The sequence below is a fragment of the Onychomys torridus genome, chromosome 3, assembly GCF_903995425.1.
Source record: "Onychomys torridus chromosome 3, mOncTor1.1, whole genome shotgun sequence".
NCBI classification, from domain to species: Eukaryota; Metazoa; Chordata; class Mammalia; order Rodentia; family Cricetidae; genus Onychomys; species Onychomys torridus.
The window spans coordinates 80,885,798-80,909,990 of NC_050445.1; the positions used below are offsets into that span (position 1 = coordinate 80,885,798).

The 24,193-nt window shown below is 38.1% G+C and overlaps 1 protein-coding gene across 3 annotated transcripts in view; it reads right to left on the minus strand.

Annotated features, from left to right (window-relative positions):
* Reln (reelin) overlaps nucleotides 1–24,193 on the minus strand; it is a 459,087-nt gene that overhangs the window by 146,094 nt on the left and 288,800 nt on the right. For 2 of the 3 annotated variants that reach the window (XM_036180358.1, XM_036180357.1), the window contains exons 12-17: nucleotides 16,377–16,528; nucleotides 9,631–9,743; nucleotides 7,652–7,860; nucleotides 6,826–6,954; nucleotides 6,076–6,185; nucleotides 2,279–2,345 (exon numbers count right to left, since the gene is read on the minus strand). In XM_036180358.1, the coding sequence (XP_036036251.1) occupies nucleotides 2,279–2,345; nucleotides 6,076–6,185; nucleotides 6,826–6,954; nucleotides 7,652–7,860; nucleotides 9,631–9,743; nucleotides 16,377–16,528 (780 nt within the window). Of the gene's footprint in view, nucleotides 1–2,278; nucleotides 2,346–6,075; nucleotides 6,186–6,825; nucleotides 6,955–7,651; nucleotides 7,861–9,630; nucleotides 9,744–16,376; nucleotides 16,529–24,193 lie in introns of those variants that run through there. The other variant, XM_036180359.1, reaches the window with a different exon arrangement.

Here is a 24,193-nt window from a genome sequence, read left to right on the forward strand (position 1 = left end):
ACACGGGTAATACTCCTGAAGTGTCCCCACAGTCCCTTCTCACTAGGGTCCGCAACAGGGTTGGGCTCACTAGGTAAGTGAACTTCAGTTTAGAAATTCAGCCCCAAGCCAGAAAGTGTTATGGGAAAGAAAATAATGATAATGATGATTAGAGCTAAGTGGGGAAGCTCCAAGTTCAAGATTTGCTTCCAAAGTATAAGTGACATTGAATATAAATTTCTTTTCTGTGTAATTTTTGTTCCAACACAATAAACCGTATATTTACAGAAAAAGAGGCAGTAGTTCAATTTAGCCTATCCACAGAAGAACCAAGGTAATCACTATTATATAAAATATCACCAGAATATGGAGAAAAGTAATTTTCCAATTGTCAAACTACTCAGTAAAACTTTAGAAAGAGAAGATGTTTATTCCTGACAATTTTTGATGTAAAAAAGTTTCTAAAAGCATAGACCTACAATTAAAATTTCTCTTGTGTTAATTTTATGTGAAATGCATTTAAAAAAAATGTCCTCGTTATAGATAAGAGAAAAACCCAGCAATTTGAGGAAACATAGCTAGTGTTTCAAAGAGTTAATGAGCAACTTCAGGGCAGGAGCAAAGCGTGCACTTCACAAGCAAAAGAACCTGAGTGTGGTCACAGCACCTACATAAAAACTGGGCATCATGGTGCTCATTTTAAATCCTAGTCTTTGGGAGGCTGAGACAGGAGGATCCCCATACACATGGGGCTTGCATGTGTAGCCTAGCTGGGAAGCCCTAAACCCAAGGAGGGGGGAGGAAGAGGGAGAGAGACAGAGACAAACAAACACAGACATACAGAGACAGACACAGAGAGACAGAGTCAGACAGACAGAGACAGACAGATACACACACATAGACTAGAGAGACAGAGACAAAGAGTGACAAACAGACAGACAGACAGACACAAACACACACACACAGAAACAAAGAGATGGAGAGAGAGAGAGAGAGAGAGAGAGAGAGAGAGAGAGAGCGAGCGAGCTGCTTTTGAAAATGAAGGTGAGTGGTTCCTAAGGAGTGAAACCCCAATATGTCCTCTGACTTCTACACACATGCGTGCAAACATACACACAGTTGAAAACTCACACACCTCAGGATGCACACAAGACTCCTCCAATAAAAAACATTAGATGTTCATATTTAGTTTTAAAGTATAAATAGAAAATTCTCAATTCCTCACATACTTCACAAAATATTTAATTGTACAGAGTGATCTCTTTGTTAATTAAATTCAATAAAATACAGCTTTAAAAATTAACCCAACACATTAATCCTAGTGTTTACAATTGTCTCATAATTTCTATACATGCAGGTTCAAAGTTCTCTTGTAAATTGTCTGTTCATTAATTAGTTACCCAATTAGTTATTTTTGAGGTGTTGAGAACTTATCTCTATGACAAAGATGGCCTGTGGCTTCAGGAATTCACAAGAGATCTAGAATTAAATATTAATACAGAAATGACATAATAAATGTGACTATCTGTTCTTGGTATTAATATAACACAACTCACTGGTGGCAATTGGATATTACCCTATTAGTATATTATTTCATACTTCATAGTTAGCACCATGTTCTATAAAATGCACAGAAAAGCTAACAATCCATCTATGAGGGACTTGGATTTGTTACAAATTTACATGAGGGATACTACATCTTTTACAACTTAGCCCAATATAAATTTATCAATTAATTTAACTTCCAAATTGTACTTAAATTATATTTAAATCTCATTTCGAGGATTGGGGAGATGGATCAGTGGGTAAGTGTGCTTGTTGTATAAGCATGAGGACCTGAGTCCAATTGCTGGTGCACATATAGGAAGCTAGGTGTAGTCACATACACGACTACAATCCAGGTGACGTGGAAGGCAGAGCAGAAGGTCCCTGGGGCTTGCTGGCTGCTAGCCTCGTCCTAGGTTCAGTGAGAGACCCCCATCTCAAAGGAATAAGACAGACAGTGATAAAATGAGGACACTCTATATCTTTCCCTGGCTTTTGCATATACTCCCTTGCTCAACACATGCACATACACCTTACATATACATCACACACACACACACACACACACACACACACACACACACACACACAGAGTGATTCCACATCGAGTAACCTGATTTTAGTTTATAAGAATAACTCAAATTCTAAAAAAGAATATTAAATACATTTAAATGGTTCATGGCTTCAATATATGTATATAAACATAAATGTGTATATATAAAGGGACAACCAAACAGTATTTTTAAATGCTTACTTGCAACCATGTCGAGTGCATTGTCCTCTGCCAGAACAGAATTTGAGACACGATGGACCTATATAAACTATAGGGAGAAAGAAGTCAGGTAAAAGGTGGTGAAATAATTGGAAAAACCAAGAAAATTACCAATATAATTTTAGAAAGCAATGACCATGAAACACAGCCTGTTGTGTGTATCCGAGGTGACATGTAGGGAGCCAGGAGGCAGTCAGAGCACTTAGTCACAATATGCTGGATCTATTTTAATTTCCATTTCATTCTTTGAAGATTTTAATGCTGTACTCACAGGAAGAGGGCTGTGTGATTTACATTCCTTACTGCAATGTCTTCTGCCCCAACAGTTACAGACAGATTGCTAGTGCTTGTGCTTTGGATGTCCTGTAATGTGTATCTCCTTCGGGGAGAAATGAAAGATCTATTTGATGCATCACAAAGTGGAGGGGCCACAACTATAATTTCTATTCTTACCTGAGAGAAAATATACAGTACCATAGATGAGCATTATATATATATTTCTAAATATTAGTTCTTCTTCCCTGGAAATACGGAACAACATTAAGAATCTATTGTTGAGTTGGGTGGTGGTGGCACACGCCTTTAATCCCAGCACTAGGGAGGCAGAGCCAGGCAGATCTCTGTGAGGCCAGCTTAGTCTACAGAGCAAGATCCAGGACAGGCACCAAGACTACAAGAGAAACCCTGTCTCAAAAAACAAAAACGAAACAAACAAAAAAGAATCTGTTGTTGAGCAAAGCTTTCTCCATAATGTATAGTCTCCCAACTAAATGCTGGATTGAATGACAATGTGATAGTATAGACTCAAAGTCTAATCTTCTGAATAGTGAAAAGGCCTACAAAGTAAGACTTTAATATAAGTAAAGATATAAGAATTTTATAATGAGCAAAATCAATGACAAATAGTATAACAGGAGAAAACCAATTAGGAACAGAGATGCAGTGGTTGCTAAGGGTCTACAATACTCAGTTTCAGGCATGAAAAATTATCACTTTCTTTTCTGTCCTATAGTTACATCAAAATACTCCAACAATTTACTTTAAACTAAACTTTGCTGTGGCCTCAACTCCCAGGAGCACCCAATTAGTATGTGCAGAAAAATCTAAGGAGTTGCAATGCAAAATCTCTTGCTGAAGGGAACTGCCTACTTAGAAGTGATTAGATAGTACACTGTTTGGTTAAAAGTGTTGGCTGTAGGTATCAGCTAATCATAGTGTAGCATGAATCTTAAAAGTTCATATCAATCAAATCCAGAGCCAGGTATTGGGATGAATGCTGGAAGATCAGAGAAGAACAAGCCACAACCAACTTCACCTCACCAGTTCCTCAGCTGATCCTGTTTCCTCAGACTAGAGGCCTCAGAGTCCTCATCCAAATAGATCTCAGCTGAACCGCTACTCAAAAGCCTAAAAGCTTAACCAGCTAAAAGCTGCTAGTTTCTGGTCTGCAAGCCTTATATATCTTTCTGCTTTCTGCCATCACTCCCTGGGATTAAAGGCTCACTTCTTGGGACTAAAGGCGTGTGTCTCCATGCTTGGCTGTTTCCAATGTGGCCTTGAACTCACAGAGATCCAGAGGGATTTCTGCCTCTGGAATGCTGGGTTAAAGGCGTGAGTGCCACCATTTTCAAGCTTCTGTATCTAGTGGCTGTTCTGTTCTTTGACCCCAGATAAGTTTATTAGGGTGCATAATATTTTGGGGAACACAATATCACCACAGTTTACATTCTAGCTTTGCCCGGAAAACTTTGGGTAAATGATTTATCCTGACTAAGCCTCACTGTTTCCATTCTATAAAGTGGAATGATGACCTTTCTCAGGAAGTGTTGCATCATGTGGCTGTAATCACCACAGCCACCACCACTCTCCTGCCATGTTGTTCATGTGCTGAAGGAAAGAACATGCAGTTACTCTGGATGCTGCCTGGGGCCTCAACACCACATCATAGATTGAAAAGCCTTCATAGAAACAAAATCATCAATAGCATAAGGCTTTCAAAGACAGTAAAATTACACTCAATTATCATCCTCTCCTGACTTCATTATTTCATCAACATAGTCAGAGAAGTAAAAATAAGATAGAAATAGCCTACTCTAGGATTTTCCATTTTTTAAGAATTATTTTCAGGATTATTTCTGAAGTGCTCAACAAAATTGTGACATTGTGCTAATGTTTTTCTCCATATATCTCCCTTGACACAATTCTCCACATTTTCTCTAGATTTCCTTGATGTAATTCTAGGATTTGATAGTTAAATGGGAGAGATGGCAGGGATGTTCTTTCTGGAAGACATGCAGGTCCTCTTTCTATCCTGTGAACATGCCAGGGGCTGGAGCCTATTCTTGGAAAGGTTCACACAGCACAGAACTGAAGGGAATCTTTCCTCACTATGCCACCACCATGAACCATGTGCACTTTCCCATGAGATGCAAACATGGTGCTGAGTGGTCAGCAGTGGGCAGTAAACACCCCCTAACCCCAAACCATGCTGTAATTGCTTTTTAGGAAACTGGGACCACTTGTACATAGGCATACATATGTTTCATTATGCTCTTAATTTCCTCATTCTTGCCCTTCACTTTATTACTAGTTTTTAAACTTCTTTTGTGATTATTAAAAGTAATAAAGATTCATTATAGAACTCTTAAATAGAACGACACTAGGAAAAATCTATTCATATCCTACTGCCCAGTGGGCACGTACCCTGGAGCCCATTAGCAGCTGTGGTAATTAAAATGCTATAAAAATATTCTACCAGTGGAGAAACTTTATTTTAACAAATTAAACCTCAGATAGTTTCGTTTATACACTGCGTTTAATATCATGGGCATATATAGATCACATAGACTTCATATTGGCATATGGGTAAGCTATCTTGCCTGGGAGTTATCTTCAAAATTTAAGAACCTTATGCAATTAGTTTCTCAGAGTTTAAATTATTTAGATAAAGAAAGATAAGATTAGTACATGGAAAATCAGCATTAAACTATGGTTTTATAAAATAGGACAAACCAAGTCAGAGGGTATGTTAAATTGCCTATATACTGACATTCTGCCCTTCCTTCTGTTCCTAGTGTCTTCCTCTCCAGGGCTCTTCTTCTTCCTTGTAGTATAAACTTTCACTCAGATTTCTACAAATCTATCTAGAACTTAAGATAAAATAAACAAGCAAACACTATTGGCGTTTAATAACAATGTAAAAGCCATTGTAACTTAATGGCTTAAAATAATTGTTTCTTATTGCACACACACATGTATACTGTAGCATAGTGATACTGGCTTTTAAATTGTGTAGGAATGATTGACAGTCCAGTCAACAGTTTTTATGGATATCCAAATATTTCTTTCATGCCATTTTCTGAAAACAGGGTAGGTTTCTCGAGTATCTTAGAGACAATGTTCCCCTCTCTGCATAGTGTCTGGAACCAGAAGATAAGCGACCCAGATGTTATGGAAGTTATTAAGAAGAATGGGTCTTATTTTAATACATGCAGTATGGTACTTTTGTCATCAACTGTGAATTTGAATTTTAGGGATTTAAGCATTTTAAAATTATGTATGTTGAAACATTTCAGCATCTAATATTGCTGACTACACAGCCTATTTTTTCTGATTGTGCATCCGCAGGCTTCTAACAGAATGCAAAGGAGAAAGGGAAGAAAGGCTGTTTAATGAATCGCAAGACCATGACTTAGAAATGTGATGTGTGCGCTGACTGACAAAAGCCCAGGAAGAGTGTACATCAATGGCCTGTGATTGTGACAGGTGCAGACACGAACCATTATCAATTGCCCACATGTTCCCGAGGATTACTCCAGTTTGTCTCCAGCGAACCCTGGTGTCTCGGGTGAGTGCCGCGTTAGGGAGGGGAATTGTGACTCGGTTCCACCTGCAAGAAATTTAGCCCAGCATCAGCCTTGCAGCTATGTTCCCATCTCTGAATTAACTTACATGCCGTGAGCTTCCTGCTTCTGCGCATGTGCAAGAACACCCAAATTAATGAAGTGTTTACCCTTACCTGTAGAGTCTGTATCTTAATTTTGCCGGCCTTGTAAATATTTTACTGAGTGCTTATTCTGTAAGCTGGCAAAGATTTACAGAGTCATCTTTAATTTTATACTAGTCCACAAAAGGGTGTGTGGTGGACCTTAAATTATGTGGAAAGTGAGACTGAGCACCATTACACATAGCAGAGTAAGATCTGACCAAGTCTAACTTAAAAAGTTCTTTCTTTTACTCATTTTAAGTCTGTATTTTAGCAATACAATGTCTTTTAAAAAGCAATAACCATGAGACCATATAATTCAAAACACAAGTATCACACATAAAGGATAACTGATCTCATAAAGTGTGGTCATGCTAGGATTTAGCAAAAATATTTGTGCATTTATTTTCATAATACTACTCTTAAGGAGAAGTCAGTTTATTTAACTATTATATAAAATGCCTAGTCTTCAAATTACTCACTGTTTTTTATTGCACAATATGGATTCAACCTTTTAATTGAACCTTGGAGCATGTTTACTCACCCACTGTAGTTTTCAGAGGAGTAGACAGTGCTATGTGGGAGGTGGGGGCCTGCACAGACCTCAGGCAAGCACTCAGTGTGGAGCAGGGTCCAGGAACGCCCATGGTTGGTAGAAAACTCCAAGCTGACACTAATAACAGCAGAGAAACCACAACAAAAAGGGGATAAAGAGATCTCAAATGATTCTTTTTATTTCTAGCCAAATATCTTAAATAAGTCCGCGAGTATGGAACTGTGTCCTGCCTCTCACTACAGTCTGACCAGCCTTCAAAGGGCAAGTGGTTGGATTGCTGCCATAAAAGCTATGTTTGAAGGACAACACACAGTGACCTGGGTTTGTGTCTTGAACTTGATAGATAGCAAGGCAATTACCATGTCTCATACACTGCCACTTTATCCTGAGCATTTGAGACCAGAAAAATTCTTACAGAGGATCTGAGCAACACTTACACAAGGGAAACAGAGGAGCCCTTGAAGTGCTAATTGAGTTCCACACCTATTATTTGGGGTCACTAGCCACCAGGAGGATGTCAATCTTGTCTTCTCTCTCATCAGTCTGTTATAATGGGTGCTGCCATGGCATGTGCGAACACCTCTGATATCAAGCTCTCATAACGAAGCTATTTTCACCAAAAAGTTTACCCAGTCACATCCCTCCTGTTTATTAATCAAATAACTTTTTTAGTGAGGAGGAGGAATCCATATTTTGTTAATACACATTTCTTTAAAAACCCATACAGAAACCTACTGACAAATTCTCTCTAATTCAATGGCCAAGAACACACATGCTCATTTCCCACGGGACTAGGACTAAGTGTGCTTCCTACCTGTTTCCAGGCTGATGCGTTCCACACCCCAGATTAATAGAAAACTGTATCATGTGAGACATTGTAGAAGGCAGAACAGGAAGCACATGGAAGAAGTCTACTGCCCAGACATTCCGATTATGCCCTTGGTGGTTCTTTTGCCTGAGACAAAATTTGGTAGCAGGTGTCTGAATTTCAGGATTGATGACAACAGAAAGCAAAGATGGAACCTTCCAGAAAAAGGAAACTCAAATTATTTACAATCCTTCCTGTTTAGTCAATGTGAATTCTCTTAGATTCTATGTAGCAATCACTGAATACGTACCTGCAATTCATTGAGTGTCAGGCAATGACTGTTGTGCTATATTTGTTATTTCATGTGGAAGATTCTATCTTCAAGGGCAACTCATTTCAATCACTTAAAATTCCTCCTGTGTGAACAGTGGGGCTCTATGTGTGTGACTGATCAAGTATGTGTGTTATGATATTGTATGCGGGAGGTCCTGGTGGGTAGAGCCAAGGTGCCCCATGGCGGGTGAGAGACAGAGATGCAATGCAGACAGCACTCATGAAGAGTTTTATTTGGTGTGGGTGGGGGAGAGAAAGAGGGAAATAGAGAGAGGGAGAAGGGTGAGAACCTCATGGGAAAAGCAGAAGAGGGCAGAGGAAGGGGCGGAGTTTTTCCTTTTACAGGCAGGGAGGCGCAACTGTAGGGGGGGAATGATCAGAATATTAACAGTGTGCATCCACACTGTCTACCTCAAGGCAGTTGAATAATTATTTGACTTTATCGTTAGTGCTTTCAAAAGTAGTTTTGTATAATATAAATGTTTTTCTCAACTAGAAAATTTGAAAATAAGACTCAAAACAGAAACAGCCATAGACAATAGATCAACATGTAATAATTTACGTCTATGTGTATGGTGTGAAGAATTCACAAGACCAGAGCAGGTAAAATCCACCAACTAACTGCTAGAAAAGTAGTCCACAATGATACTGCAAGTGCAATCAATCAGTTTACAATTGAATGTTGAACTTGTTGAATATTTTTCTCTGATTGCTCCCTATGTTGTTTATGTGTTTATTTTGTGTGTATATGTTTATATGGGTGAGTGTGCAAATTTGTACATGAGCCCAGGGTTCAAGTCAGGTGTCTTCCTCAACAATTGCTCCTCACTTTTTCCCCTTTAGGGACAACATCTCTCACTGAACCTGCAGTTTGCCAATTCAGCTAGACTGGCTAGCCAAGCTCCAGAGATCCTGTTTCCACCTCACCAGTATTTGGACTGTAGGTATGCATCACTATGCCCAACTTCTCACTTGGGTTCTGGGGTCTGAACTTATGTACTACTGCTTATAGAGCAAGGATTTTACTGATGGAGGCTTCTCTCTAGCCCCAAGTTCTGTAATGTATCCACATTGCTATCAATGTGGAGAGAAAACTGCTAATGATTGTGGTGTGAGACCAGCACATATTGATATAATGAAAAAATTTCACACCCATGACAAGCATCTCACATAATTTTCAAGATGTTTGTAAATAACCAGAAATAATGCCTGTCCTATATCCAGAAAGCAAACGGAAAAGGGCTCTAATTAGAAAAGAAAAATGTAAGGGTAACAGTCATCTGAACTACTGCAATGCCTTCTGTCTGGAAATTTCCAATGCGGGACTCTACTCATTATGTCTAAAAGCAAGGCTGTGAAGCTGCATAATTAGTCACTTTTACAGCTTTCTCAGGGACAGGAATAACTGTCAGTCAGAGGTTTGGGTTTTGCGTTATTGTTTCTGTGTATTGTTCTTCCTGACAAAATCTGAGTTTTCATTTGTATCAGAAATAAAAATGAATGTTAAAATTCCCAAGTCATTTAAAAAAAAATCTAGCAATTTCCTGGGGTGGCAAGCAAAGAGATGAGTCCTTTGTGCCCAGCATGTTCTTTATGGATGTGGCTTCAGAGTTATGAGGAAGGTCATATGGCACAAGGGTCCTCATCTGTACCTTATAGGAGGAATAGGAAAGGGTATCCAGTGTGAAGTGTTCTTTTCTTCCTTCAATCTTTGCATATAAAATAATGTCATTTTCATGAGAGTCTCCAGGGTCACAGACTCCTCCTGCATAAGAAAAAAAAATTTCAGGGTTAGAACCAATTTGCATCCAAAATATCAAACACAATGTTATAAATCAGAGCAAGAAACAATTAAAGTATTACATGTCACTTAAGGATACTTTTACACAAAGACAATGGGACCCAAGGAATTAATTGATGAAGATAGCTTAGAAGAGCCATGTTCCAGATCAAAGACTTGACATGGAAAGGCCAATATTACTCTTTGTTTAATGGAATTACTCAGACAACAATGTATGTTGAGTAGTACTATATGGTTATGATTCAACGCAGTTGAGATTTGTGTGTGTGTGTGTGTGTGTGTGTGTGTGTGTGTGTGTGTGTGTGTGCACGCGTGCGCGCACGCGCTCATGTATACGCTCATACACACACACGGCACACATACATGTGTGCCCTTTTGGTGTGTGGGTACGTGTGTGTAGTGGTGGTGTTCTTATGTGTGCAGTCTAGAGGACAACCAGATGTGTCTCATTCTGCTGGTCTTTCACTGGCTTGGGCCTCACCACATAGTCTGGCTGACTTGCAAATCTCCAGGCTCTGTCAGTCTCTTACCTCCACAGTGCTGGGATTACAAACATGAGTCACCATGCCTGGGCTGGCCCATCTTCCCAGTCCCTGAAGGGCCTGTTCATCATGGCCTTTAAATGGCTGTAGTTATGTATGCTTGTGTTTGGGTCTTCTATTTTGTTCTGCTTGTCTACAATTCTGTTGTGTGCCATTACTATACTGCTTTATTATTATGGCTCTATAATACATCTTGAAATTTGGAATGGTAATTATCCTAGCATTGTTCTTTTTGCTCAAGATTGTACTGGCTATGAGGTTTATTTTGTGGTTCCAAACAAATTCTAGGATTTTTTTTCTATTTCTGTGAAGAATGCTCTGGGCATTTTGATTGGGATTGCATTGAATCTCTAAATGGCTTTTGGTAGAATGATAGTTTTGTAATATTAATTCTACAAACACATGAGCATGGAATTCTTTTCACTTTCTAATGTCTTCCTCAACCTCTTCTTCACAGATTTGAAGTTTTCATTGCAGAAGTCTTTCACCTCCTTGGTAACGTTTGTTCTACAACTTTACTGTCTTTGAGGCTACTGTGAGTGTGTCCACGAGCTTTTTCTCAATGTGTTTGTGGTTAATGTACAGAAAATCAACTGATTTTTAAGTTGATTTTATACTCTGTCACATTCCTGAAATTGTTGATTGTTTATGGTTTGCTGGTAGAAATTTGGGGGCATTTATGTATAATATCATATTATCTGTGAATAGAAATAATTTGGCCTCTTCCTTTCCTGTTTGTACCTTTAATTTCTTTCCCTGCCCTTTAGCTCCAGTTGATGCTTGGAGTGCTACGCTGAAGCACAGTGGAGATGCTGGACAGCCCTGCCCTGTTCCTGATGTTAATGAAGACTTCAAGTTTTTCTCCATTCGGGAAGATGTTGATGTGGGTCTGTCATACATGGCTTTTTTTTAATGCTGTGGTATGTTTTCTCTAGTCCTACTCTCTAGGACTTTTATTATGAAATCATGTTCCATTTTGTCCAGGGCCTTTTCTTTATTTTTGAGATGATTAAGTGATTTTTGCTTTTAAGTCCATTTATATGAAAATAAGTTTGGTGACTCCCTGTGTCAAATATTTCTGAAATGGTGTTATAAAGATGTTTCAATGAACATGGATGGTATTTTAGCAGATATGTTTGTATTCTAAATATGTATTTTTGTTTTTACTTTTTACATTTATATTTGGTGCTTCATTTGATTAGTGAAAGACACAGTATAGTTTGCTCTCTGTCACTCTATGGTCACACAAAGTGATAAACCATTAGAATGGGAAGGGCAGTGAGAGACTCCTGATGATAGCATTGTCTGAGTACATGTTCTGTGTACATTACACATTATTAATAATCCTTGGTCTTTCTGGGTTCTATCAACTGTCTGCCTATCTAGTTTTAAAAGCAGATATGGATAACGAGAAGACCCATACACTGCCATTCATAACAGCATAGACACATAAGAGTAAAGGCATGCAGAAGCATTTCTGAAATTCATCACATCAGCCGCCATTACATTTTCACAGCTTGTTAATGAGAACTGTGACTAGCCCATAGGCCTTTGCTGAGTCCCCAAGATCACACTTTTGGGGCCCTTAGGGAAATTGGCTATCTGAATCTACAAATATCAGCAGTTGACTATAGTCACCCCATTAAGGCCACATGCAGAGCCCATCCCAATGAGCAAGCTGTATCATTTATGAAACATTGTTCTTTCATCTAAGTGCACCCATTTTCAATATCCCAAACACACACCTTCACAGGCATGTTTAGCTTTAGAAGTGATCTATCAGGATTATACTGTGCAAGTCCTGTCTCCTAAGTTCATTCTATAAGCTGTTTGACATGCTTGAGCAACATTGGTAGAAGCAACCCAGGAAGCTGGTTTGCTAACTGAGAAGTTCGGGTCTATAAGCCAAACAGCAGAGTACTGGAAGCTTCTACAAATGAGCTTGCTGCTGGAGTACGTAGCTAAGCCAGGGAAGAGGAAGTTTAGCATATGCCCTTGTCCTTCTGCTGTGTCCCTAGAGAAGTTCTGGGCATATGGGATTTCAATAAGTTATTAATGGTGCTGTAGAAAATCTGTGTCTACATTGGCTGAACAGTTTTAGGGAGTGCACCATATATTCTAGCTTTAGACACTGAAGTTACACTTCAGCTACTTGTGAAGAAAGAAATTTGTCTGGTAACTAATTTTCTTCCCAATTTATAACTTTAGTTTCATAGAGTATTGAGGTTACTATCTGAACTGGTTTTGCCTTTAACTTGACAACTAGAGAATGAATAAGAGCAAAAATACCTACTTTTAATTCAGTATTTACTACATGTTATATATCAGGAAAAATTAAATACAAGTATTATGTGTTTCCAATTCATAAAAGCAGTTTTGAGGGATTAAATACATTTATCACTTTGTGATGGGACTGAGTCCTGGAGAGGTTCTACAACAGCCTCCATGTAAATCTGTATCTGATGCCATTCTGTTTGACTTCAACCTGCGTTAACATCACACAGGGAAACTGTGGATGCTCGTATTTGTAAAGCCTTGGAATTTGGCATGCTACACACAATGTGCCTTTTAAAATTAGCACAAATTAATATATACTGAGTTATGTAATCTGAACTGATAGGGAAGGTATATATAGTGATAATGTGGACTTCTTTCCAACAGATGTTAATTATTCAGAGCCAACAACCTATAGATAATATTATGATTTTGATACTGGTATCATTTATTTTAGTATTTCATTATGTCAGTGTAATAAAGCAGTTATTAAAGTTATCGTAAATGGTAGTGCCTGGGGAAAAGATCCATATGAAAATAAAATTCTCCTTTAGAAAAAACATTTTTTCTATCAACCATTGGGTACATATTTAAAAATAACCAAAAAGGAACTGAAAATGTAAAAATTCACATTGTATCATTTTAGTATACCACATCTAAAGGCACAGGTCCAAATGACCAATTATCTGCAACTTCATTAACTGTTCCCAGCATCTTTTCTGCTCTTTTAAGGACAGTAGTGAATAGCAGCTGCTGTTCTAAGAAACACACGTGGGATGCTCACAGAGAACAGAATGGAAAAGGAAGTCTGAGAGGAGCCAAGATGTTAAGACGATGACAGAATCTATCTGAGAGATCCCTCTGAGGGCAATCTGTCAGTCCCATGAAGTTCAGTGACAGCAACTGCTCCAGGAAGAAATGGAATCTTGCTTAGCTTATGAAGCTTTGATGCGTGGTGGAAAGAAGGTCTCAGGAGGCATCTTGTAGAGCAGTTAAAGTACAGAAAGATTTCAATAAAAGCTGGGTGGATGGTCAGTTTCAGAATACTCCAACAGTGCTTTAAATAGCTTTAGAGACACTGTGAGGAAAGTGATTTTGCTGAATTTTACTATTTTCAAGGTACGAGACTAGGAGGGGAAATATATCTTGACTTCAGTTTATTATTTAGTGAGAAAAAACAAGATAGTAGTTAGTGTACATTACCTAGAGTCAAGCATGACATGAAATTACTAATATTCATCAGATCTCTTTTAAAACAGTTATTATACTTGTATGTGAATGCATGCAGGAGTGTGTGTGTGTGTGTGTGTGTGTGTGTGTGTGTGTGTGTGTGTGTGTTTATGCACACACATTCATGTTTCCATGACCAAAAATCAATCTTGGGTATCTTTGTCTATTGCTCTTAACTTTATTTTTTGAGGCAGGGTCTCTGGCTAAAGCTGGAACTTGCCAATTAGCTAGACTCGCTGGTCAGCAAGCCCTAGAGATCCTTCATCTCTGTTGACAGTGGTGGATTATGTGAGCTCAGTGCTGCCTTTGGCTTTTTATGATCCAAACTCTCATGCTTTCAAGGCAAGTACTTGACCTTCTGAGTGATCTCATCATGCCGAGTTTTATTTTACCATTAATTCTTCTGGCTAGTCTTTTACTATGCCTAGTTTACAGTTGACTTGTCAGACTTCATCATAGGTATGTATGTATAGAAGAAAACAGCGTATAGAAAAGGCTTTTAAGGACCCATGGCTTCACACATCCACAGAGATCACAGCATATGGGAAGATTCATCATAAGAATGATAATTAGTCCTAATTGCATTGTGGTGATGTATTGTAGTAAAAAATCCAGAAGAAAAAGACTATGTGAACTAAGAGATTTGAGAACAAACTAAATATGCAATAAACATTGATAGAGAAACCATAAAAAGATAGTAAAATCAATGGTATTTATTAGGTTATTTTGTCTTGTTCACCACTGTACTGGATACTAATCCTCAGTAATGTTTGCTGAATAAGTGAACAGATAAATAAGGGAAATGGGGGTTTAACTGAATTCTGAAAGTTGTACAAGTTTTATATAAGTGATAGTCATAAAAACTGGTATGAACCAAGGATTGAACATATTATAAATTGCTTGAGAAGAAATGAGATCTAGAACTGATCAAAACTAGCCATTAATTTTCCAGAGCACACATGGAGTGAGAGGTTACTTATAAACTCATCCTAGGTCCCCTCTCACATTGCTTTTATTTCCTTCCCAGCTACCACATTTGAGGAATCGTTTTACGGGTTTAGCTTTCCCCTCTCCATCTCCGACTCACCCTACTGTCTCCTATCCTGGCCTGCTTTGTCTTATCCTGAAAATCAGCTTCTCTTGAGTCTGCTTCCTCAAGATCTTGACTCCAGTTCTGCTTATCTCTGATGAATTTCTTGCAGGCGTGGTCCTGTTTTAGTGGCATGCACCTTCCTAATTAATTCTAGTACAATGACGTTCTTGTCACTACATAGGCATGCCCTCCCAAAAGCCACCATGGTTTCTCAGCCTTTAGCCTGGTTGACTTCCCCCTCCTTGGCATTTTCTATACAGCAGATGACCTGTTATCCCATGGGAGCCCTCTCCTCCTCCCCTGCCTCCTTTCTCCTTCTCTCTATGCTCTTCTACAGTCTCTAGTAGTCTCTCCCTCCACTGGGAAAAAGTTTCCTTATGTTTTTTCATGTCTTGGGCTATTAGTAGCTTTGTGGAAATTAGTTCAACATTCAAAGTTCAGCCCAAAGCCCATTCCCTTCATTTAGTGCTCATTTGTTGAGGAGTAGTATATGAATGATTTAAAATGCGCTTGAAACTGTGGACAGAATTTCTATCTTTGTGGTATTCTAGAAATCCCAGCCTTAACATGGCTAATACTAAATTCTTCTGCATAGCTGCCTCCTTTAAAACCAGGTGCCACAAACTTCAAGCCCCTAGTTTACCTATGCTTATTTTTCCAACTTCATTTATTTGTTCTACCTATAATACATTTGAACATGTTTTATGAATACTTTCTATGTGTTTTTCAACTTATTGGAAATTAGAGAGTATTATAAAACATGATGGAGTACTATAAACCATTTCCTCCTCTGCTTGATGAGTGGTGAGTCTCTGGCTGTGGACAAATGGTCACTTTGCCCTTTGCTTCCTTCCCATTGTTTCTTTTAATAAATGACTTTTTATTTTTGAGATTATAATTAAGACATTTCTTCCTTCCTACTCCTTCCTCCAAACCTTCCCACATACCCCTCTCCACTCTCCTTCAAATTCATGATCTCTTTTTTCACTAACTGTTATTGTATGCACCATTGTCACTGAGACCAAGCAAGGGAGGCAAGAGGAAAGCATAGCATCTTGTCCTTAGTTGTGCAATGTCAAGAATGCCTTTCTTTATAAGATGGCACCAACAAGATGGGTTGATTTACTATTGAAATTCTAATTTCAAATACATTTTATCAGGCGGGTAAAGATAAACAAACAAACTAGACTGGCATATTAATTATTTATTAAAACTTTGTTTACTAATATTTTCTAGAAATTACTTTTAACAAAGTGAGAGACAGTTTGAATATTATTTAAAGGAAATTAAGTCTAGATATTTAAATGCACAAACTATTTTAGAGTAAGTACTGAGGCAGGGGTAGGTACCACAGGTCTTTATTTTGTCAGGAGAGCTCAGATTCCACTAATTTTTATGATATATGCTAAATAATAAGCAATATTATTTCAGTAGGAAAAAGCCGTGGTCTGTACCTACCCATAATGAAATAGAACCTCAGGTTCCCATAACCAGTTGTATCCATGTAGGGAGTACATAGCTTCCTCTCTCCATCTTTGAGAAACACCAGTGATAGACCCGATTCTATGGTTCCACATTCTGTACCAACAACAGCTCCCAAGATGTCCCATCTAAATAAAAAAAAAAGGAGAAGAATAATCATTAAGAGTGGTAATACCAAATCCAACTTCTTATAGATTTTTTTTTTTAAATTTAGTGATGGATAATTCTGGGTAAAGATATGGCACTGCAGATTCTGGGCAATGAATAAACCTGAAACCCATACTGTTCAGTTACACTTCTACTTATCAACTTTAGTCAACAGTGTTTACTTTTGCCTTTTCTGTGATTACAGCCATATTCTAGTACAAGAAAGTATTTATTCTTTTTTAACAGTTTGAAAATATCATACATTAATATAATGCATAATGATCAAACCCACCCTCTTTCTTCTGCTCCAATTGATCTCCTATCTCCCACACAAGGTCTTTATTCTTAAAATTCTTACATTTAAGTTATATAATCAAATTAACACTGAGGCAAGAATCAACCAGGGAAGATAGTTCACCCTTGAACTGTATCACAAATGCTTGTATGGTGTCTTTTGCTGTGGGATGTCTGTACACTGTGAATTTGTGTTGCTCTGATTGGTTGATAAATAAAGCTGTTTGGCCAATGGTGAGGCAGAATAAGGTTTAGGTGGGATGTTCCAACCGGAGAGAGAGGAGAGGAAAGGAGAGTGGCACAGACTCTACAAGCTGCTGCCAGGAGAAGTAAATTGTGCAAGTACCAGTAAGCCACAAAGCCACATGGCAATGCATAGATTAATAGAAATGGGCTGAGTTAAGTTGTAAGAGCTAGCTAGAGAGAAGCCTGAGCCATTAGGACATACATTTTTTAAGTAATATAGGCCTCCATGTGTTTACTTGGGTCCAAGTGGCTGTGGGACCAGGCGGGAAACAGGAAAACTTCCGACTACAGTTTGTATATTAAGAATATATTATATATGTATTATATGTAATTATTACATATGTGTATTTGAATAAAAAGCTATATGTGCCTGGAAAAGTCCAGTGAGTTTTCCGTAAGGAGCTGAGATATAAACTGGGTCTTGCCAAGCAGTTGCTTGGAGTGCAGAAGAGCATTAATACAGTTGACTTCTATTGAGTGCCAACTAATGTGCTAGACCATTTCTAGGGACTTCACACACTAACCTAATATCATCTTTACAGAACTCTGTAAGACAGTAAGGACATCCTGATTTTAAATGGAAACTAAGATATACAGATGTTAAGGACAGCCAACAAAAGATAGGCACTATATTCAGTACATGTAGTTGGACCCCAGAGCTTATCTCTTTCTTTAGTAATAGATTAGATTAGGAGTTGATCAATCCTAAGAGTATAGGCTAAGAACTGGGTATAACCCTGACACTATCAACAGTGCAGATATCACCAGATCTTCATAAGGGCGTGTGCTATGAAGAGCAGAAAATACATCTGAATAATTCATCAGAATAGAGGGTTCAGAAACAGAAGTTCAGATACTGTTCCATAAACACTCAGGGTGATTTTTTTTTCAAATATGAAAATGTGATTATGTCTCTGCTTTTTTTTTTTTTTTTCCAATGGCTGTCTTCCTATAGCTGTCTGGACAAACTTCAAACTCCTTAATGCAGAATATGAGGTCATGATTGGTCTGACCCAAGAATACATTTCTGACCTTAGCTCTGTGGATGTTACATATTTCTTCCTGTCTTGTGCCAAATGCCCTGGCTATATAACAGGAATGTAAAGTTGCTACAGTCACCTCTGTCAGGCCTCCATGCCTTTACTATCTGATGAACAGTCATTCCCTAACATGTCCTCTACATAGCATTTGCTGGACTCACTCATTTTGTCTAGACAGCTTCCTGTAGACAGCCTTACCACATCTCATATTTGATCTTTTGTGATATCATGTACATTTTGTTTATATGTTCCTCTTCATCCCTGTCATGCTAACTCCTAGGCAGCTGCCTTACTTCTATGTTCTTATATCTATCTCAGGGCCCATGTCCAGCATAAGCTCAGTAATGATGGAGACATTAAAGAATTCAATATCAAAAGGGTGTATGAAGCATAACTCAGTGCTTGCTTGGACCATCTTCACTTTCCTTGCCTTTGATAGCCTTGCCTTTGCCCCATGATGTGAGACAATTTATACTCCCTTCAGTCTTCCCCCAACCCTGGCCTCCCTCATTCCTATCTTCAGATTGGTGATCTGTTCCTTCATTCACAAACTCCCTGTGTCTATCTTAAAGCCTGGTACTACAATGACTGATTTGAGAACCACTTTTAAGTTTGAAGATTCGGTGTTCAATTTTCTGCCAAAAGATTATCACATTAGACCCACCCCTGCCCATTTAGACCCACCCCTGCATGACCACCTGGGCACTAGCCTCTCTATCAACCTTGGCTCTGGATGAAGGCTTCAATGTCTTCCAAGATTCACAGGATTAAATGAGTGGGTCAATACAGCACTTGTAACCCTCTGCTTCCAAACACCTCTTCTCTGATCTTCCTCTCCCTGCAAGCATGTCTGAGGAGTGCCTGAAGCAGAAACCTCATAATATATTTCCAGCTATAATAGAAGTCAAGAGACTTTTTAGGACAATGACCAAAAACTTATCACAGACATTTAGGCCATTTCCACTTTTCTGGTTATTACTAGAGACTCTATGTGAAGGTCCTGTATTAAATATTCACACACATGGACAGACCTCCCCTAGCAGTTTTCCTTTAGTAATGTCTATGAGAGACATGGGGTGCAATCCTATATGGTATACATCACAATAGTGCATTGGTATTTGCTTTTTGCACATGCAATGGCATAACCTTTTTGCACCTTAAGATAACTGAGAAAACAGCAACTCCAATAACTGTCTGTGTTCTGAGCTTCCACAAAATTTTCAGCTGAGAAAAAAATGTGAGAGAAGGTGTGTGTGTGTGTGTGTGTGTGTGTGTGTGTGTGTGTGTGTAAGTAGAATGGATAATACTTCACCAATCTTCAAACTAGTTGGATAAAGTTATGTTGCTATCAGGAAGATGTAAGATTCCTGTTTCTAAACAAGCTTGTGCCATCATTGGGTTTTGTTAAGCTTTTAAATTTTAGCATGGTAGATGGGAAGAATATTTTTATCTGACTTTTGCATTTCCATGACTACTAATGAGTGTGGACATCTTTTCGTGTTTATGATTGGCCAGCTGAAGTTATGTTCTCAGAGTTGTTCCTCTCCTCTGTCTATTTTCCATTATAGTCTCACTCTTCTCTCACCTCCTGTGATCTGAAATTTTTAATTTTTTCTAGACTGTAATTTTTCTTGGGTATATGTATTTTATTTTTCATTTTGTTTATGTAATCTTGCTTACTAAAAGTTTTAATATACATGGTTGGGGAGATGGCTCGAATGAATGATAAAGCAAGTGGAACATAATCGTGAAGACCAGAGTTCAGCTGCAGGAGGACCACTACCCACATAATCATGAAAACCAGAGTTCAGCTGCAGGAGGACCACTACCCACATAATCATGAAAACCAGAGTTCAGATGCAGGAGGACCACTACCCACATAATCATGAAAACCAGAGTTCAGCTGCAGGAGGACCACTACCCACATAATCATGAAGACCAGAGTTCAGCTGCAGGAGGACCACTACCCACATAATCATGAAGACCAGAGTTCAGATGCAGGAGGACCACTACCCACATAATCATGAAAACCAGAGTTCAGCTGCAGGAGGACCACTACCCACATAATCATGAAGACCAGAGTTCAGATTCAGAAGGACCTACTACCCACATAATCATGAAAACCAGAGTTCAGATGCAGGAGGACCACTACCCACATAATCATGAAGACCAGAGTTCAGATGCAGGAGGACCACTACCCACATAATCATGAAAACCAGAGTTCAGATTCAGAAGGACCTACTACCCACAAAATCATGAAGACCAGAGTTCAGATGCAGGAGGACCACTACCCACATAATCATGAAGACCAGAGTTCAGATGCAGGAGGACCACTACCGATATAAAAGCTTGGAGGTGCAGATGCCCATCTGTAGTGCTTGGGAGGCACAGAGAGGGGCTCCCAAGGGCAAGCTGGCTAGATGGATTTGCTAACTGGAGATCTCTGGGTTTAGTAAGAAAGTTTGATCCAGCAAATAAAGTGGAGAGCAACCTGAAGTCAGCCTCTGGCTTCCACACATATGTGTTACACATGTGTCCCCAGACATAAGCATGAACACAGGCCACATACATATGCTCATGTGAAAAAGTTTTAATAGCAGAATTCATCTTTTATCTCAGCTGTATCTTCTGTTCCATTTAATAAATCCTTGCCCTGAGGTTATAGCGGTATTCCCTTATAATTTCTTTTTAAATTTTAAAATTATACTTTTTCACATTTACATAAATTTAATTTATTTGAAATCAATTTTAAGGTGAGGAATAAAGTTGAGATCCAACTTTATTTTTCATATATAGATAATAAGCTATTGTAGCACCATTAACAATTCTGTTCCAGAATATCACTTAGTCATATACCTCTACATGTGAGTTTCATTGGGGTTCTGGTGCTATTAGTCCAAACGTCTATCTCTGTCAAAACTAAACCGATTATGATATTAAAAGGAGACATTTTGTAAATCAAGGAGCAGAGCCTACTAGTTGTTGGGTGCTAACTGCTCTCCTGAGGTATGACGTGCTCTCTTCTAGGAACTCATAATGATTGTCTACCATAATCTCTCCTACCAACACTTAGGAGATGTTGAAAACCATCTCTAAGCAAAGAGCTTAAGCAGCAACCTCATCTCTCTACAGAGGGACACCAGTGTCATCAAATTTTATAAAGTAAACAATCTGCTGGAAATCCATAGAATGATAGCTGTTTCAGATAAAATGTTGACGCATCCTACTTAAAAAGAACATGATAGCTGAATTCCTTTCACAAAGTTCCTCAAGTATAATTGACTGCTTCACTGTTTCCAAAGCAAAGACTACTCAGAGAAATGATTTTCACTAACATCAAACAAACATAGTATACAACTACAGAACTACACACTGGCAACAGACTTTGAAAGTAATATTTGAATTATTAAAAAGTATATTACATCACTTGGCAAAGGACACATGCTTGAAATCCCAGAACTTGGGAGTCTAAGGTAGGATGACTATGAGTGTGAGGTCAGCCTGGGCTACATAGTGAATTCTAAGCCAGCCCTGAGACTTGTATAAAAAAAAATCAAACCACAATAGAAAATTATATATAATTATACATGTAACTTTATAGACTTTATGGCTTATTTTATGATAAGCTTAATCTCTTAAATTTGTGGATGATTTTAAATACTCATTGAGTTATTTAGATACTCATTTCTCTAGTACTTATTTTTGGCCTTTTATTATTCACATAATAACTTGTCCAAAGATTGAGAAGTAGGTTTGCTTGAGGCTAACCGCCTGGTTCTCAGTTTGTTCTCTATAGTTTTGTTCTCTATAGGATGAGCCATGTGACTCTTCGGGCTTATTTATTGTTCGATTGTGTGCACATATGTGTCATGGCACATGTGTGGAGGTCCAAAGATAGCTATCATGTGAGCTCCCTGGTGATCAAACTCAGGTGGTCAGCCTGGGCAGCAAATGATGCTGAGCCATCTTTCTGGCCCCATTCTATTTGATAATGGACTTAAATCTTAGGAATCCCCACTCCCTCTCTCTGCATGTGTTAAAAGATTATGTCAACCATTCAAGGAGCACAAGTAACTTTTTGAAATAGCTCTTCACAACAATGATTCACTTGTAAATTAACCAGGAGCCTCTTGTGATGTATAGTGAAGACTCCACACTGGTTCATTGGTCTTTTACTTACTCCATTTATCCCAATTAAACCACTCAACCTGTGAGTTTAAGTTATAAATGATGCAGATGACAACTCTTTAAATATACTGTCTTCTTTAGAGTAGTTTTAAGTGTAAAGCTGAATTGAAAAAGATGGAATTGTCATAGACTAAAAAACTCTTCTATTAATGTAAGAGATGAGTTCAGTAGCTACTTTTCCTTAGCTATTTGTTGTAAATTAATTACTTTTCTAGAATAATCTACATGAGTTATTTTCACAACTTTAACCACAGACAATAATTCAGACTGTATATGTACTTTCAATTTTTATTTTAAATTCAATCTTTCCCAATTTACCATAAATTATTTTTTATTTCTGTTACCAAAACAGTTAGTTGTAAGATAACTAAAGTGAAACCAATCTCTTTGGATAGTCAAATATTTATAATCAAATGGTACAAACAATTCAGCTTACCTTGAACAGAAAGATGAAAACTATGTGCTTTTCTCAAGTTTTACAAATTAGACCTTTTATAAAAGCCTTATTGCTTTGAATAAATTAGCCTGCATTTATTAAAAATTCAGTAGGAGCCTGTTAGAGCATACTTTCATGAATTTGTATAAACCAGCTCAAAGATGTTCAGAGGCAAAGTGCTCATGGTGGAATATAGTGCTACCAAGGCCTTCTGGGAGAAAGTATCAGCTTGCTGGACTCGGTCTCCAGTGGTGTGGTCCCCAAACTGTGGTCATTTCCAGTTTAAAAGTGGCACAGTCCTGATTTTTTCTTACTGTAATAATTGCATGAAATGAAATTATAACCAAATCTGTGAGCCCAGCAGTGGCTACCCGAGGAGTTGTACAGTTTTAGCAGTTTCTTGGATGATATGACGAGTTCCCTCAACAGGAGTATTGATCCTCTGTGCTTAAATGGCTCTCCCTGAAGAAATGCAGTGCTGTTCCCTGTGAACTACAGCTGAAGGAGCATCTGCCTGGGGGTGAGCTCTCTATAACACAGCAATTTATATTTACCCCTTTATGACAAATTATAAAAATAAAAAGCCCTATCTTATTTATTATAAATACATTTAAATCTATTATTTATTACAGATAGTCAGAGGTGATGTTGAAGAAAAAAAGTTTCAAATCAATAAAATACCCTAAGGCAACTTTGTTCTTCAGAAATACTAAGGTCACAATAATATTTAATTTATAGCTTTAAAACAAGACTATCTTTTGTGTGTCACAAAGAAACATAGTCTAATGAGCAAAAGCAATTTAAGAGGTTTCTTAGTAGGAAGGCTAGTGACCTTATCAGCTGATTTAGGATGCTTTGTTAGGATTAACTGTCTTTTAATCAGCTCATACCTCGGTAATTTCCAGAACGATACAGTCTCTGATGGAAGCTTGTCAACTGAAATTACACAGTACACATATATGTACAAGTGCTCTTATATATCTGAATCTCTAATTTTCCTTTTCCATTTTAGGGATTTATTATCCATAAATACTTAAATAAATACAAGAATGTTTGTTACAGCATTCCTTGTCTATCAACAGGGGGTTTGGTTAAATAAATTGGTAGATAATCTTTTTGAAATGATTTATATAGTTACTGACTAAAAGATCTTTTATAATGTATCAATATGTTTTTTTTGTAACAGGGAGAACATGATTCACACGATGCCTATTAGTATATGAGGGGACAACCGCTGAAGAGCATTGCCAAGGTTTTAACAGTGTAGAGTTGGGATCCACATGAGGGGACTTTGGATTTAATTTCACACTTTTTCTTTAGAAACCAAAGGAAAAGAAAAAGCATCAGTTGGTTTTAAACTCAAAATGAAAACCAAGTGGCTTCACTATAGGCTGGTAAATAGTTTACCATGTCAGCCAGTTGTTTCTCCACCAATACTGGCA